The sequence below is a fragment of the Epinephelus fuscoguttatus genome, linkage group LG11, assembly GCF_011397635.1.
Source record: "Epinephelus fuscoguttatus linkage group LG11, E.fuscoguttatus.final_Chr_v1".
NCBI lineage: Eukaryota > Metazoa > Chordata > Actinopteri > Perciformes > Serranidae > Epinephelus > Epinephelus fuscoguttatus.
In genome coordinates this window covers 4,899,406-4,913,282 of record NC_064762.1, presented here as the reverse complement: position 1 = coordinate 4,913,282, position 13,877 = coordinate 4,899,406, and the positions used below count along the sequence as shown (strand labels likewise).

At 42.0% G+C, this 13,877-nt stretch overlaps 1 protein-coding gene across 3 annotated transcripts in view; it reads left to right on the top strand.

The window, feature by feature from the left end:
- Positions 1-12,935: 12,935 nt before the first annotated feature.
- The window catches only part of LOC125897182 (1-phosphatidylinositol 4,5-bisphosphate phosphodiesterase beta-1), a 188,707-nt gene continuing 187,765 nt past the window's right edge, over positions 12,936-13,877 (top strand). For all 3 annotated transcript variants that reach the window (XR_007450391.1, XM_049590298.1, XM_049590300.1), the window contains exon 1: positions 12,936-13,314. Coding sequence is in view for 2 of the 3 variants with exons in the window: in XM_049590298.1 (XP_049446255.1) it covers positions 13,216-13,314 (99 nt within the window). In the remaining variant the exon portion in view is untranslated. The remainder of the gene's footprint in view (positions 13,315-13,877) is intronic.

Below are 13,877 nucleotides of genomic sequence, written 5' to 3'. Positions count from 1 at the left end.
ATAGGAGCACAAGATGCCCAGAGGCACAGATGTCTGGGGCGAGACTGTCTATTACCCAAAGCAATACCCAGCTGGGGAGGAAGTGGTCGAAGGGAATGACAATCGATCTTGACTATTCTTGTTTGTCTCGTGTTGTTGTTGTTCAGCTGTAATGTAAAAAGTAGATTTCAGTCGATACATCTCTCTTCCTGTTTCTCCCTCACTTTCTTAAGTCTCTCCCTCAAACATGTGACCGTGGTTATGCTAACACAGCATGGGATGTGAACCATTTTTAGGTTGCGGCCACAACCGTGGCATCTGCAACCCTTCCACTGGCCTCATCTGGAAGTTGCAAAATCTGGATTCATGTGGCGCATGGATGTATTTGAGTAAATATTAAGTCAAACACAGAAAAGCAGGAGTTTTGTTAAAAACTGAAAAAAACTGGAATTTCATGACGTCTGATATTTCATGACAGCTCTATGTATATAGTTTATTTGCTTGCAAGCACAGTGAAGTAAACAAAACAGCAACATGACAACTGCTACCATGACAGACACCCTCATGCCTAACAGTGTGGCTTCCCTACCACCAAAACATAAACAGTGTAAGACACAAAAACATCACCGAAAGAAAAAAAAAGCAATTCCTTCATCCTCTACATTGCTTTGATTTCAGTGTTTAGAGCCAAGCTCTGTAGTCTGGTCACTGAGGGATCATTTCACAGGGTTTCTGCAGATCCTTAAGGTCTTATAAAGAAGGCATCGATGCCATTGTTCCAAAATAAGGCCTTGATTGGTGTTAAAATGTCTTAAATCAATCTTTCAAAAGTTTTAAATATGGCAACACATGAAAACTAATGTTGCATTGTACAAGGCAATGCAAATGAGGCTCTGTGTATTTTCTGCAAAAGTTTTTTGAACTCAGCATGATGAGAATCAAGGCAGTGGAATCCCACATACAGAGAGAAACTCGAACTTGCTAAGAAAATCTGCCAAAAAAAAAAAAGCCACCTATTTCCCAGTTCTGTTCTACCCTTGTCTTCGCTATGAGACAAAAAGTCATGTTTATGTAACAGTAAACATTTAACCAAAATTGTCACTGCCTTCCGTTAAATTATGTTTTTTTCCCCTTAGATTTTAAAAGTCAAGTGTGTAAGATTTAGGATGACTTAGTGGCATCTATCTCTGAGGATTGTAGATTGCAACCAGCTGAAACTTCTCCCAGTTACAATTCTTTCAGTGTTGTCCAAGAGGTTTTTACCAGGAGCAGAATTATCCACAGTGGTCTCTTCCTCTCAAAACAAACAGACCTGGTGATTAAAACCAGCAAAAACACTGAATAAAACAGTTTCATGGTACTTATAACTTAAGATTACGACTTTCAGGAGGTTTTTACTGGGAGCTGAATTTTCCGTAGAAGTGTCCTCCTCTCCTAAACAAACCGACTCAGCGATTTAAACTGGTAAAAACACTGAATAAAGCAGCTTCACATTGAAAAATTAGTGTATTTCCAGCGCTTTTGTCAGTGTTTGGTTTGTCCATTCTGGGCTACTGTAGAAACATGGTGGTGCAGTATAGCAATCTTCTTTGCAGAGGACCCGCTCCCTGTGAAGATATACACAACAATTCATAATTTCAGGTGAATATAAACTAAAGAAAACATACTTATTATATTGTATTCCATTTCTCCCAATACATCCCCCTAAATCCTACACACTGGACTTCGAGATCTAACTTGCCTTTAACTGTAGGAACCCTGATCAACTGCCGGATCTTTGCCAACAAATGAGTCCAGAGAAACGCTGATGTGTCACTTACTTGCTTAGGTGTAAACTGAACACTTACTATCATTTGTCAGGGGTTTGAAGTGACTGTGTTTTCCTTCTCTGATCATTTTGACGTGCGGATAATGAGTTCTTTCTGACAGAGTGAAACTGGCCCAGCTGCAGCTCCGCAGGTGAATGATGTCTTCTACTTCCTGGCTGTGAAAGGGCTCTGTGTGGTCCAAGTTTCTTTACATCATACCAAAAGGTGCTTGCATCGGGAACCTGTCATCTGTGTTGCCATTTGATATTCAAGAATACTTAGTTGATTGTTGACATTACCAACTGACCTTTTTTTGTTTTTGGTACCGTGTGTGTGTGTGTGTGTGTGTGTGTGTGTGTAAAGTGTGTGTGTAAGGCTTCTGTAGAGGTGTATAGTATCCACAGCTGTGAGGTAACTGCGCCTATAATCTGTCTCACCAGCACTGTGTAACCTGAGTTAGAGTGAGGTTAAGGGTCAGTTATTGAACTTGAATTACACAGGGAGAGGCCTCCCTCGGCCCCTCACCACCCCTCTCAGCCACCCTGTGGGGTTTGTTTGTTTTCTCTCCCAGTCTCTCCCAGAGCTTACCCAGTCCTCTGTAATGAGTATTTAATACACACCCTCAGACATGTTTACACTGCATGTAACAGCACCAGCCGTGTGATCTTGCAACACACTCAGACATGTGTGTCAAAGTATATGCTTGTGCATGTGTTGCTGTGTGCCCATGTATGTATACATGCATGCATGCATGCATGTGTGTTCCCTTTCATTCCAACTCCCACCCTCTATTTTCCTCATTTCTGAAGTCTGTAGCCTGAGGGGAAGAACACCTGCCAGGTTTTTTTCTCCCCTCCTCAATCTCAGATAAGACAATAGAAGTAGTAGAAGTGTTTGGTTACACACAGAAACAGAGCAAGGAGTGAGACATATTAAAGCCTCCCCTGTCTCGCCCACAAGGTCGCTGCAGCTCTCCAGGTGTGAATAATGTCAAAAAAACACATTTTTGTGTCAGTGGAGTCAGGCCGGGGAGCAAAAGAGCTTCAGCGTTTTGCTTTAAACTCATAATTTGACCTGAACCGCAGGCCCTGGGCCCCCTCTGCAAGCTGTTAAGTTTTTAACATATCGTTTTTCACTGCACATGTTCCGTGTTATGTTAGTTACCAGGAATTTGGATTGAATGGACAATGAAGTTCCTGAACCTTGAGAGAAGGATTATTCTTAATCGTAAGCAGAGGAGAGCCACCAGGGAAACGTAAAGTTATGCCACAGCACTCTCTGTTGGTGAACTTGATGCATTGTCCCATTAGAAGCCTTGAAAGTCCCAGTTTGGCTTTGGTCTTTTTATAGGCAAGAAACCACATCCCTGGTGTCTTTGAAGAGCTCGTATTCACTAAGTAGTAGTTAGGCCTGCCAGTACTTACTCACTATTTTATAAGTATGAGTGGTAGAGGAACTCTTTGAACTGAACCCATTTAGAATCCCAAGGCTGATGGTTTCATAATACAGAAGTAAATAGACTATAGTCACATAATTAGCAGGGATGCCCATGAATTACTGAGTGTTTTCCCTTGCACAGGTGGATAAGGGAAATGGTCGGAAACTCACTTGACTTCATAGGATTTAATCCCTGGTCCTGTAGTTGGGTGCCCATGTTGATTTTTCAAACACACACATACACGGCCATACATGCATAGCAGAGTTTTTATCGTGACACACACTCCCAGCTCAGGATGTCCATGTGCACCAGAGGCTGTAGACACATCCTGTCCAAGTAATTGTTAGAAGGGAATTTGCAGTGAGCCATGCCAGTGTCGGGGCTCTCAGACCACACCAGAAAGCACACAGGAAACAATTAAATTCGGACCAATAAAACCTTTTAATTACAGTCAAATTATAACCACTTAAGTGTGTATTTAGCAGGACCCAGGAGGCTGACACGGAAGACTTTTTACTCACTTTTTAGTGTGTTACTCCAATGTTTGTTTTTGAACAAATTGTATACAGCATTCTGACACGTTACAGTAAAACTGTCACATACAGCTAAAGCCGTCCTTAAAGATACACTCTGCAGGATTCTCCTAAACTAAAAACAATGTATAGACTCATACAAAAGTAATCCCTCTCTATCATCACCCACTCTAAGTGTGTAACGTTGTATTTATCTGCAGAGACTCTGCCCTCTGCTTGTATTTTCTTATTTTTTTTCTTATTTTGCTGTGTTTCAGACATTCCTGAGCACACATTCCTTGGACACAGCACAGAAAATACGAAAAGAAAGCAAGGTGAAACTGCAAGCAAACCAAGCTGGAGTAGGTGTTCACTTTCACTTTGGTGATACTGTTTTCTAACAGTAGCCAACAATTCTTGCATAATGTATCTTTAAACTGATAAATTCATTGACACATGGGAGAAGTTTTTCTCGTAGCTTTCTGGCACAAATCTATTCATTTTACCCCAAACCACAACTTTTTTTCCTAACCTTAACCAGTAGATCATTTTCTGGTAGAAAGCCTTTGAAGAAAATATCTCCCAACATTTTAACATGGGGCTCAACAGGGACTGACTGGCTTCTGGAGCCAGCTTCAAGTGGCCATTCAAAGAACTGCAGTTTCTAGTACTTCAATGTTGACTTCATTTTTTAAGCCCCAGAGGTTGCTGCTTGTTGCCAAGCAACACATAAACATATCTGTTCACTAGCTTGCTACTTTGTGTAGGTCTACACCGGGGGTCAGCAACCTTTACTGTACCTTTGTTTCCATTTAATGCACAACCATAAAATAAAAGACTGTCTGTTGACAGTCGTTACGGTGTGACGCAGATGAGTTAACAGCTTGATCAGACAGTACGTTATGACAGTGGCTGATGTCATATGAACACACCTGGATGTTTACAGTAAAGTACCCAGGCTTTCCCCTTCCGTTCGTTTCATGGTTAATGTAATTAATGGCTCAGAACACTTGTAAAGCCGAGTGATACATTAAAAGTCCCAGTGATGTTGTACTCTGTGTCAGCGCTAACATAATTCTACTTTATGGCAATATCACATTTTTATATTTGTGTCAGTGTGAGTTTAGATGATTTCATTTGATGAAATAGACAAAAACAGACATTTGTGTTTGCTTATTTTACTTATAAGAAGTAGATTTTCCATAAAATATTGTATTTCACAAAGTGTATGAATATCACAATATAACAGAAGATTTTAAAGTTGGGGTCGACAGAATTGGGAAAAGGCAAAAAACACACCAAACAAAAACAGCAGAATCTGAAATCACACCCTCCTCCTGCAGCTCTCCCCTCTCTGTCTTAAGCCCCTCCCACCAGATGACCACGTTCATATGCATAGCCTTCATACAGTAACCCAGTGTTTCCAACTGATTGATATATTTAATCTTATGTAATTGTAGAGCCGCACACAGCACATTCAATCAGCCCCTCCTTGCCCCGCTCTCGCTCTCACTGTCAGACCACTAATGTGACAAGAATTAGTTAGCAAATGTACGGTCCCTCAGCCTGCTGTCCACTGCTGTGGACTGCTCAGCAGTTCGTAGACAGACCTTTGGTTGGTGGCTGTAGTGGCTCAAATTCGACTAGCTTAAACCCCACAGCACCAGGTGTCACAGTGGGCTGGTGGCCAGCAACAGCACCAAGTCTAATCTGTGTAATGGCAGCAACAGAAAGTTGATGAGTTGGGGATGTCTGGTCCCTTGGAGCTGGCGTTAGCCTTGGTTGGTTTCAGGTTGCAGCGACCACAGATTTGAGGTCTGTCTCCACAGCTGCTTCCTGCTTTCCTCTTGGCGAGGTGGTCTGTAGCGGCGAGGAGTGAGGCAGAGGACAATATATTATTCAAGGCTTTAGCTAATGTTAGCTGCATAAACGTGAACTTGAAGCCGCAGTCATAGCCTTTGGCTCTGGTTAGCAGAAGGGTAATCTATTAAAAAAAATTTCTTGCCATTTCCGCAATGTGTCGCCAATATTGACACGTTTCATTTCATTTACTGTCAGACTCTCTTTTTGATAAGTCTGTCTCCCTTTTTTGGGTTTCTTTGCAGTGCAGGCAATTGTTGCCAATGCTGGAATACCAACTTTCTTTGCAGGATTCTTTCACCATCTGAGGGGATGTGCACGCACATCTGCGTTTGTAGAGTAGCCAGTAGGAATGCCCTCTCTCCGAAATGACCTATGATGGGCCAAAGTCTCTCATCATGGGCTAGATCTTTTAAAGCCTAAAAACAGAGCCAAACGGAGTTTAGTTTCCTCTTAGACCATTTGAATTACAATATGCTTAAAGTTAATTATGGGATTTTCACCCAGTGATGCCAAAATTAAACTGCCTATCCCAGCTTTAACCATGTAATCATCTCCTAGTGCCTTAGTGGCTGTTACACAGTTTTGTCTGTGATTGAAGTTTATTTTGCCAAAATAAGAATTTGATCAATCTGTTTTATTGTCTTAAAACCAAAATTGTTTCAAACAAAGCCTTGTTATATGCCATGCTTTAAGACCACTACTATATGATAGACATTATATGTTATATTTATTCAAATATACACACACATTATAAGAGCATATTTATTACACTGTATGAAGTGCTGTATGCAAGGATTATTTGCCACTGGGGAAAAAAGCCTTACTAATTTTCTGAGTTCTGCTAAATTCAGTTAAGTGTCATGACATGTAGACCAGTGTGAAAACACATGCTATGACAAAGTGCACTGGCAGGAGAGGTCCAGAAGATGCTGCTAATGCACTGCCTTTGTACTGTGTGATTCTGTTTGGGTTCATCGAGAGGACAAAGCAGGCATCAACTTAAACAGACCCTTTGCCATTCCCAGAGGCTTTGTTTATACATTCATGTGCTGTAGTCCACAACACTCTTGCACTGTCACATCTGAGCGGCTGCATGACTGATTCCAAACGATTTAAATTTTTAAACTGTGCTCAAACTGATCTGACTGTGCGGTTCATAGAAATGTTTCTTTGCATCCTGTCAGACCCAGCAGGCTCACTGGCAGAACAACATTGCATTGTTCTCACACAGAGCTGTGCTGGCATAGATGGTATTTAGGATGAAATTAACATTTTAGGTTTTAATGTTAATAATGGAGTGCCAGTTAGATATTTCATAAACAGACATGGTGTCAGAAACAGTATACCATTCATGTACCCTGTAAACTTAAAGCCAGTCTTAGCATCTAAGGCCAAACGTTGAGCCAAATGAGCAGTTGACACTTGGCAGGGAGGCATGCAGGTTTGGACTCATTGGACTTTGGCCTATAAGTCTGCAGCCTTAATGGTATGCTGAATGTGCAGCTTAGGAGAGATCTTGAGTTAATATTGATAATGAAAGCTCCAGCAGGCAGTCATTTAAGAACACCTGTTCCTCATCATGTGCGTGTAGGAACACTGACATGCTGCTGCACTGCTGTTCATTCTCTCTTGTCACTGCGTATGAAGCAAATCACCAATCTCACCTCCTTACCAACACCAGTGTGAGGGCTTGTTAAAGGGTATTGCATCTGTGTGTACTGTATATATGTCAGGCTCGCCAACCTTAACAGGTTGAGAGCAGGGTCAGTGCAGTGTGTTGGATATTCAGTGTGTGGATGACAACAGCATGACCTTAAACTGATCTCGAATGCCACAGAGTCTTGTCTTGAATGCAAAAAAGTTGCAGGTCCTTTACCAGCGAGTCGCTATCTGACCAGTGATCCTGTCAAGCATAAACACGATGATTGTGCTTTTTTACTTGGGCAATATTCTCTTCTCAAAGGTAGAAATCAACTCATAGATCTGCCACTGTCTGACATGTGCAGAAGATTAATGTGAGAAAAGTATGTCAAGAGCAAAAACAAGCATAGTAGAAACATGAAAAACAAAACAATGCAGCACTAACTGGACAGGCCACCACATCTGTCTGTTGGAGGATTTTTTCACCCATAGCTTAGTGGCGTTATTGTCGTGACAACAGAGCCAGCTATAAAGTCAAAGTTTAAGGTAAATCAATGCTACCTACCCATCAACTCATCATAGGTTGCAACACTTTACATAGCCTTTAGCATTCAGCCAAAGTCAGTAGCCTTAATAAAATAAATAAGTTGATGAATATGTAAATGAATAATTACATACACACATGGATCACAGCACTCTATAATAATTCCCCATTGGCAATTTATTCACAGTTAGCTGTGGGCAAAGTGGCAGAAATATGACTGTGTAGCAGTAATGAAATATGTTAATTATTTAGGCAACTGTATATGTTGATATTATTTAGTTTAGCTCACTACGATTGCTGCAGCCAGCACGCTTCAATACACGCAACTTTTACTTTACTTAAAGGTGAGGACCCCTTGGCAGTTCCTGCATTTCTGAACAACCTTGAGGTCCTGTCCTATCAACACATTCTCACTCCGACCTCGTCACATATCGACATTTGGTCATGGACCTTCCACGTCCACATACGATGTGCAAGGTACCCTGGGTGCGTTGGTTGTTGACGTTCTGGGACACTGGTTAAGTTCTGCCTGTTACATGCATTGTCTTCTTTCAAAATTGTCTTCTTTTTCCGTTTCACAGGGAATTTACTGTTTACACACAGTCTCAAAATAAATGCACTATGTCAGTACATAAACGCCAACTGACGTTTTCTTTTCCTCCAACAACTTATGCACCTGGTTAAGTTTAGGCAAAAAGAACAGGGTTTGGCTTTGTAATCTTACGGGATGGGAACACCGCTCGGGTGAAAGTTGGTGTTTGTTGGACCCATCCAACACCACTCCTGCCCGCCCTTGTTGGACTTTTGCCGCCTTTACTTTCGTTCTTGTCCTACCGCGTGTCCCTCTGACGGCACGAAACACCATTAAAGTATAATGGCAACCGGCCTACATGCCAGATTTCCTCTTATCATCCCTATCTCTAGAATAATACTTTTTATTTGTTTTTGTGTATTTTGCATTGTTTCTGTTATTGTATTTTTTGTATTTTATCTTGTGAAGCACTTTGTGAGCCCTCTCTGTGAGAAGTGCTATATAAATAAAATTTACTTACTTACTAATAAATGTAACATTTGTACATTTCATATGTAGCAGATATGTTGAAATTTAAGGTTTTTTTACTTTAAAAAAATGCTGTGGTTAACATTTGGTTATGTTTAGGCATAAAAAACACTTGTTAATGGTCAAGAAAATATCTTGTTTTGGCTTTACATGGATACGTCACCATAACTGCAGCTGGAAATTCCTCAATGTTTGCTGAAATTCACCCTGTTTTCTTATTTGTTAGTATTGAACAGTGGTCTGCTGCTTGTCAGCAGTCGCGCTTAGGTTTCACACCATCCACCATCCCCTTCACCTCCCAATGACAAAATCGGCTCATATGTAATCTGAACTACGCCACTGTAAAAATGTTAATTTGCTGTGATGGAATGTAGTTTATACCCTAAACCTTTCTGGGACAATACTTTGGAGGAACAAGTGTCTGATGAGGCTCAACAAGGGCCCCACAGCTCATTGTTGCCCCTTGGCCCCCTAACTGGTTAATCTGACTCTGCAGTGGAGGAAGTCAGTTTAAGAAGGAGCTGTTCTTTAGGAAATTAAATAAATCTCTACCATCACTTCCAGAGGACAAGTTGTGGTTCCAAAAGATAAGATTGATCTCCTCCACCAACTGCTGCCACATGTCCAAGAACTTCATTAAACACAAATCATGATGCGTGCAGAGTTTTGGGTCGTCTGACAGAGGCACACTTAATTATGTATCAGTGCCTTTTTACTTCTAATCTCTGCCTTCAGTCTTTCTGATGCATCACTGATTGCGTTTGCGATTGCTACGTTTTATTTGTTTCAACAAAAACGAAAGAAAGAAACACTGCTGACAACATGAGTAACTTAATTTTAAAAGCTCAGTGTTTCTCCAAAAAAGGAAATTTGTGGGTCTGAGTACTTTATATACAGCGACAATCCAATAATTTCCCTTTCTGTAGGCCTTTGTCTTTCATGCGAGATTGCTGTAGCTGATTTTAGAGTTAGTTGGAACCTCGGGGCTGATAAGAAGACGGATGACGGATACCAAAGTCTGAGGCATGGAGAATAACAATGACTCATTTGCAGTATAAAAACATTTATGTCCCTGCTTTGGTATGACTGTATTTTGTGCATTTGTTGTTTTTACTAAAACAAGCACTTCTACTTTGGAATTCATAAAATATTGTCTTGAATTATGAGAGTTCATGTTTCTCTCATGTCTTTGTATCTTTCTTCTGTCCCACACTTGTGTCCCTCTCTCAGTCTCCTGAGCTGTCACCCAACTATGACTGTACTCAGGGCCCGGTCCCCAAACTGTCACTGTTAATCAATCATTAACGACAGGAGGCAAACTCAAACAAACTACAGTTACGGCTGACATGAAAAATGCTAGTCAGACTTTGACGGCTTTGACTAGTTTGACATGTCTGCAGGCCAGGGCCGGCCAGTGAGTGACCACAGCGAGACACGGGGGGAAAACTGCTCAGAGGACTCCAATAGTCTGTAGTCCCTTTTTGGAAATGGCAGAAAATAAACAGTGTGGGTGGTACAAAGCCCAGAGGTGCTTTATGTTTTATTTAATAAGAAAGTTAAGTCCTAGCTGGGGTGACGCACTCTTGACTCACAAAACTTTGAAGAAGTTTAGTCATGAAGAAGTAAGAAAGCCCACAGCCATGTGTGTGCACTGAAACAGAAATGAGTGTCCATTCTAGCTGATGGGTGTGGACTGACTTTTTAAATTAAACTTGCACCTGTTATCCTCCGTACAGTCATGACTATAACAGATCTTACTTGACTTCTGATGACGATAGTTCACATCAACATGATGCAAGAAACACAGCCAGCATTTTAGGAGGAGGTCGTGCTTGCAAATTTCCCCTCACCCAGAAGAAATGTTTGACTTGTCTGCATGTATTTTTTGACCACTCAACAATTTCATTATGTAAATTTAACTCAATGTGACAGCCTGAATATTTCAAAGCCTTCTCAAATATTCCAATGCAAGAATACAATTCTGTTGGAAACATATTAAATCCTTTTATTTTATTTTAATCAAATCCTGTCAGCGACTCCTCTCGCTGCAACATCAAACGCACCCTTTTGATTGTGGCAGTGTATTTAAGCTGTCAGTGCTCTGCTCCTGCTGACACACGCTTACTTGAAAACTATGTTGTCACTTCTCACTGCTGCAGCTGATAATATAGCATTTCAAAAGCACCACCTCCACCTTCAACCTGCATCCACCTGCCATCCATTCGCCAAATAAATGTTGCCATAGGGTGGTGTAGGAATGAGTCATAAAACCAAGGAATGAGTTCGCATTTTAGCACACCCACTTCCCTTATCTTTAAGGCAGTGGTGGTTAGATGCCTGAAATAAGGTCTGTGGTTAACATGAGCTTAAGAGACTTTCACATTTTGTTCTACAACACAAAACACATCAATATATACCCAACTCATGAATTTTGAAGTTGTTATGTGTCTTTAAAAGGATGGTTGCTAACAAGTGGCTCAATAAGACTACAGAACGTCATGATGCAGAACAGAGCTTTACAGCCTTCTTGTGGTCGCGACGTTAATCTTGCAACGGTGGTGTAGTTCATTTGTAGCCTAACGTTGGCTTTTTACTTCTGGCGACTGCATTTAGGCTTCAAAAATCATAAAAGTGGTGTTCATTTGTGAAGATTATCTTGCTGAACAAAATGTGTATAGTTTACAATAGGGCTTATTTTCGAAATAATCCAAAATCCAAAGGGAACTCGGGCAACGATAACTTCCACGCCGGCCTACAAAAAGCTACTTTATCGTAAGTTTCTGCAAACTGCAGATATGTAACATTTGTACGTTACTAAGTCGTGGATATGTTGAAACTTGACGTTTCTTCATGTTTCAACACTGTGGTAAACGTCTGATTGTGTTTAACTGCTTGGGTGTATTTAGGAACATATGTTTTTGGGAGTGTCGACGTCACAGCCAAGGCACCAAATATAAACAGTATACACACATAATATTAGTATATAAGTATTTGCCTAAAAACTGCCAACTGTAAAGATGGTGAGTTTAAGAAATGATCTGAATCAGCCTGAAAATCCCAACACAGGGGACTCAGGGTCTTCTGCACCCAAACGATAAGTCATGATGACATATTTCTAATCCTGTCCTACTGTGCATTTCATAAATAACAAGTGAGGGTGGCACAGTCTTCAGCTCTCTTCACCACGACGATTTACTGGGCCATCTACGTCCGAACCCTCACTTGTGGTCATGAGCTCTGGGTAGTGAGTGATAGAATGAGGTTGCGGATACATGCAGCCGAAATGAGTCTCCTCCGTGAGGTTTCTGGGCTCAGCCTTAGAGTTAGGGTAAGGAGCTTGGACATACGAGGGGAGCTTGGAGTAGAGCTGATGCTCCTTCGCATTAAAAGGAGTCAGTTGAGGTGGTACGGTCATCTGATCAGGATCCTCCCGTTAGAGGTGTTTGGGCACGTCCCACTGGTAGGTGGCCACAAGGCAGACCCAGAACACACTGGAGGGATTATATTTCTCATCTGGCCTGGGAACGCCTCAGGGTCCCCCAGGAGGAGCTGGAAAGCGTTGCTTGGGAGTAGGGCGTCTGGAATACTTTGCTCAGCTTGCTGCCCTGTACACGCTGGACATTGGACAGCATCAACATATATTACCCAGCAATCATCACTGTATATCTGTATGTCACAAATACCAGCCACACTGTCTGCATTGTCTGTGTTTGCAGCCCGGGTGTAGCATGGTGATTTTTCAATAACAGCTCCCAAACAAAATTATATTGTTCACCTCCCAAGGAAAGAATGACACCTTGCAGTGTTACAGAATGCATAAATAATAATTTCCCAAACCAGCAATAACCAAACGCGGCTGTTTCACACACCTGCTTTGAGTATATTGCCACTCCGAGTTTTTTACACCCCTGCCTTCTCATGTGCTCAGAGCTTGGGGCCACTTACTACCACCGTCTTGCCTCGGACGCACGGAGGCGCCAGATCACTTCAAGCATCGATCTCATCCCTGCATTGACTTGTACAATTTAAAACCAGACGTGCAACTTATTCAGATATCCCCCCACCTTCTTTCTCTCTGCCTCTCCTCCTCTCCTCCTCTCTTATGCTTTAGCTGCATGTCGCTCAGTCAGTCAGTCAGTCAGTTAGTGGCCCCGGTTCGCTGCGCCTGCGTCCGCCTCCACAGCTCTCCAAAAGCCGAGACGCGCCACCGCCGCCGCCAATGCGGGCATGACATACTGGCAGCTGTAGTGGGCTTCCGTCAGCCCGCTTTTAAGCAGATTACAGAAGGAGAAGAAGAGGAATAAGAGTAGAAGAGAGTGAAGTGACTCATTTTCTACCCCTGCCGTGCGTCGAGAAGAGTAGATGAGTCAATGGCAGGGGCACAGCCTGGAGTTCATGCGCTGCAGCTCAAGCCAGTGTCCGTGCCCGAGAGCCTCAAAAGGGGCAACAAATTTATGAAATGGGATGATGTAAGTAATGGCGAGAGACACCGGCAGTGAGTCTTTCATTTATTTTCTGCACTGGCGGATGTTTTCTGCACGCTTTATTTGCATGCACCATGGATGCATTACACAATCTATAGGCTGCTCGTGCAACAGTAGCCAATAGATTGAACTGTCAGAGGAGACCGCACTGCCCGCATTTGGCTTGCTGCTTTAAATGTATAAGAAATGCAGCAGATGTTGTGGCTACTGACATGTGCTTTGTTTACATTGCCCGATTTACAATATGTGTGTGCGCGCCAGTGTGTGACAGGGCATGAGTGTGTGTGTGAGAATGTGCTCATTAAATAAGATTAAATATTTGGATTAAGCTCGCCCCTCCCCCTGCACTGGAAACGTTTTTATCAATTAACCACAATTAATCAGTGTATCAGGGTTCAACACGCGCATCGCAGACAGTGTAACCAACAGGCGAGAGTTGAATAACGATCGTGTCTTTTTTGTTTTGCTGTCATTCGTCTGTAGTACAGACTGTCTAGCTGTAGTGAGATGACCTTGATTAAAATTGATTGCACGCTGCTGGTGAGTAG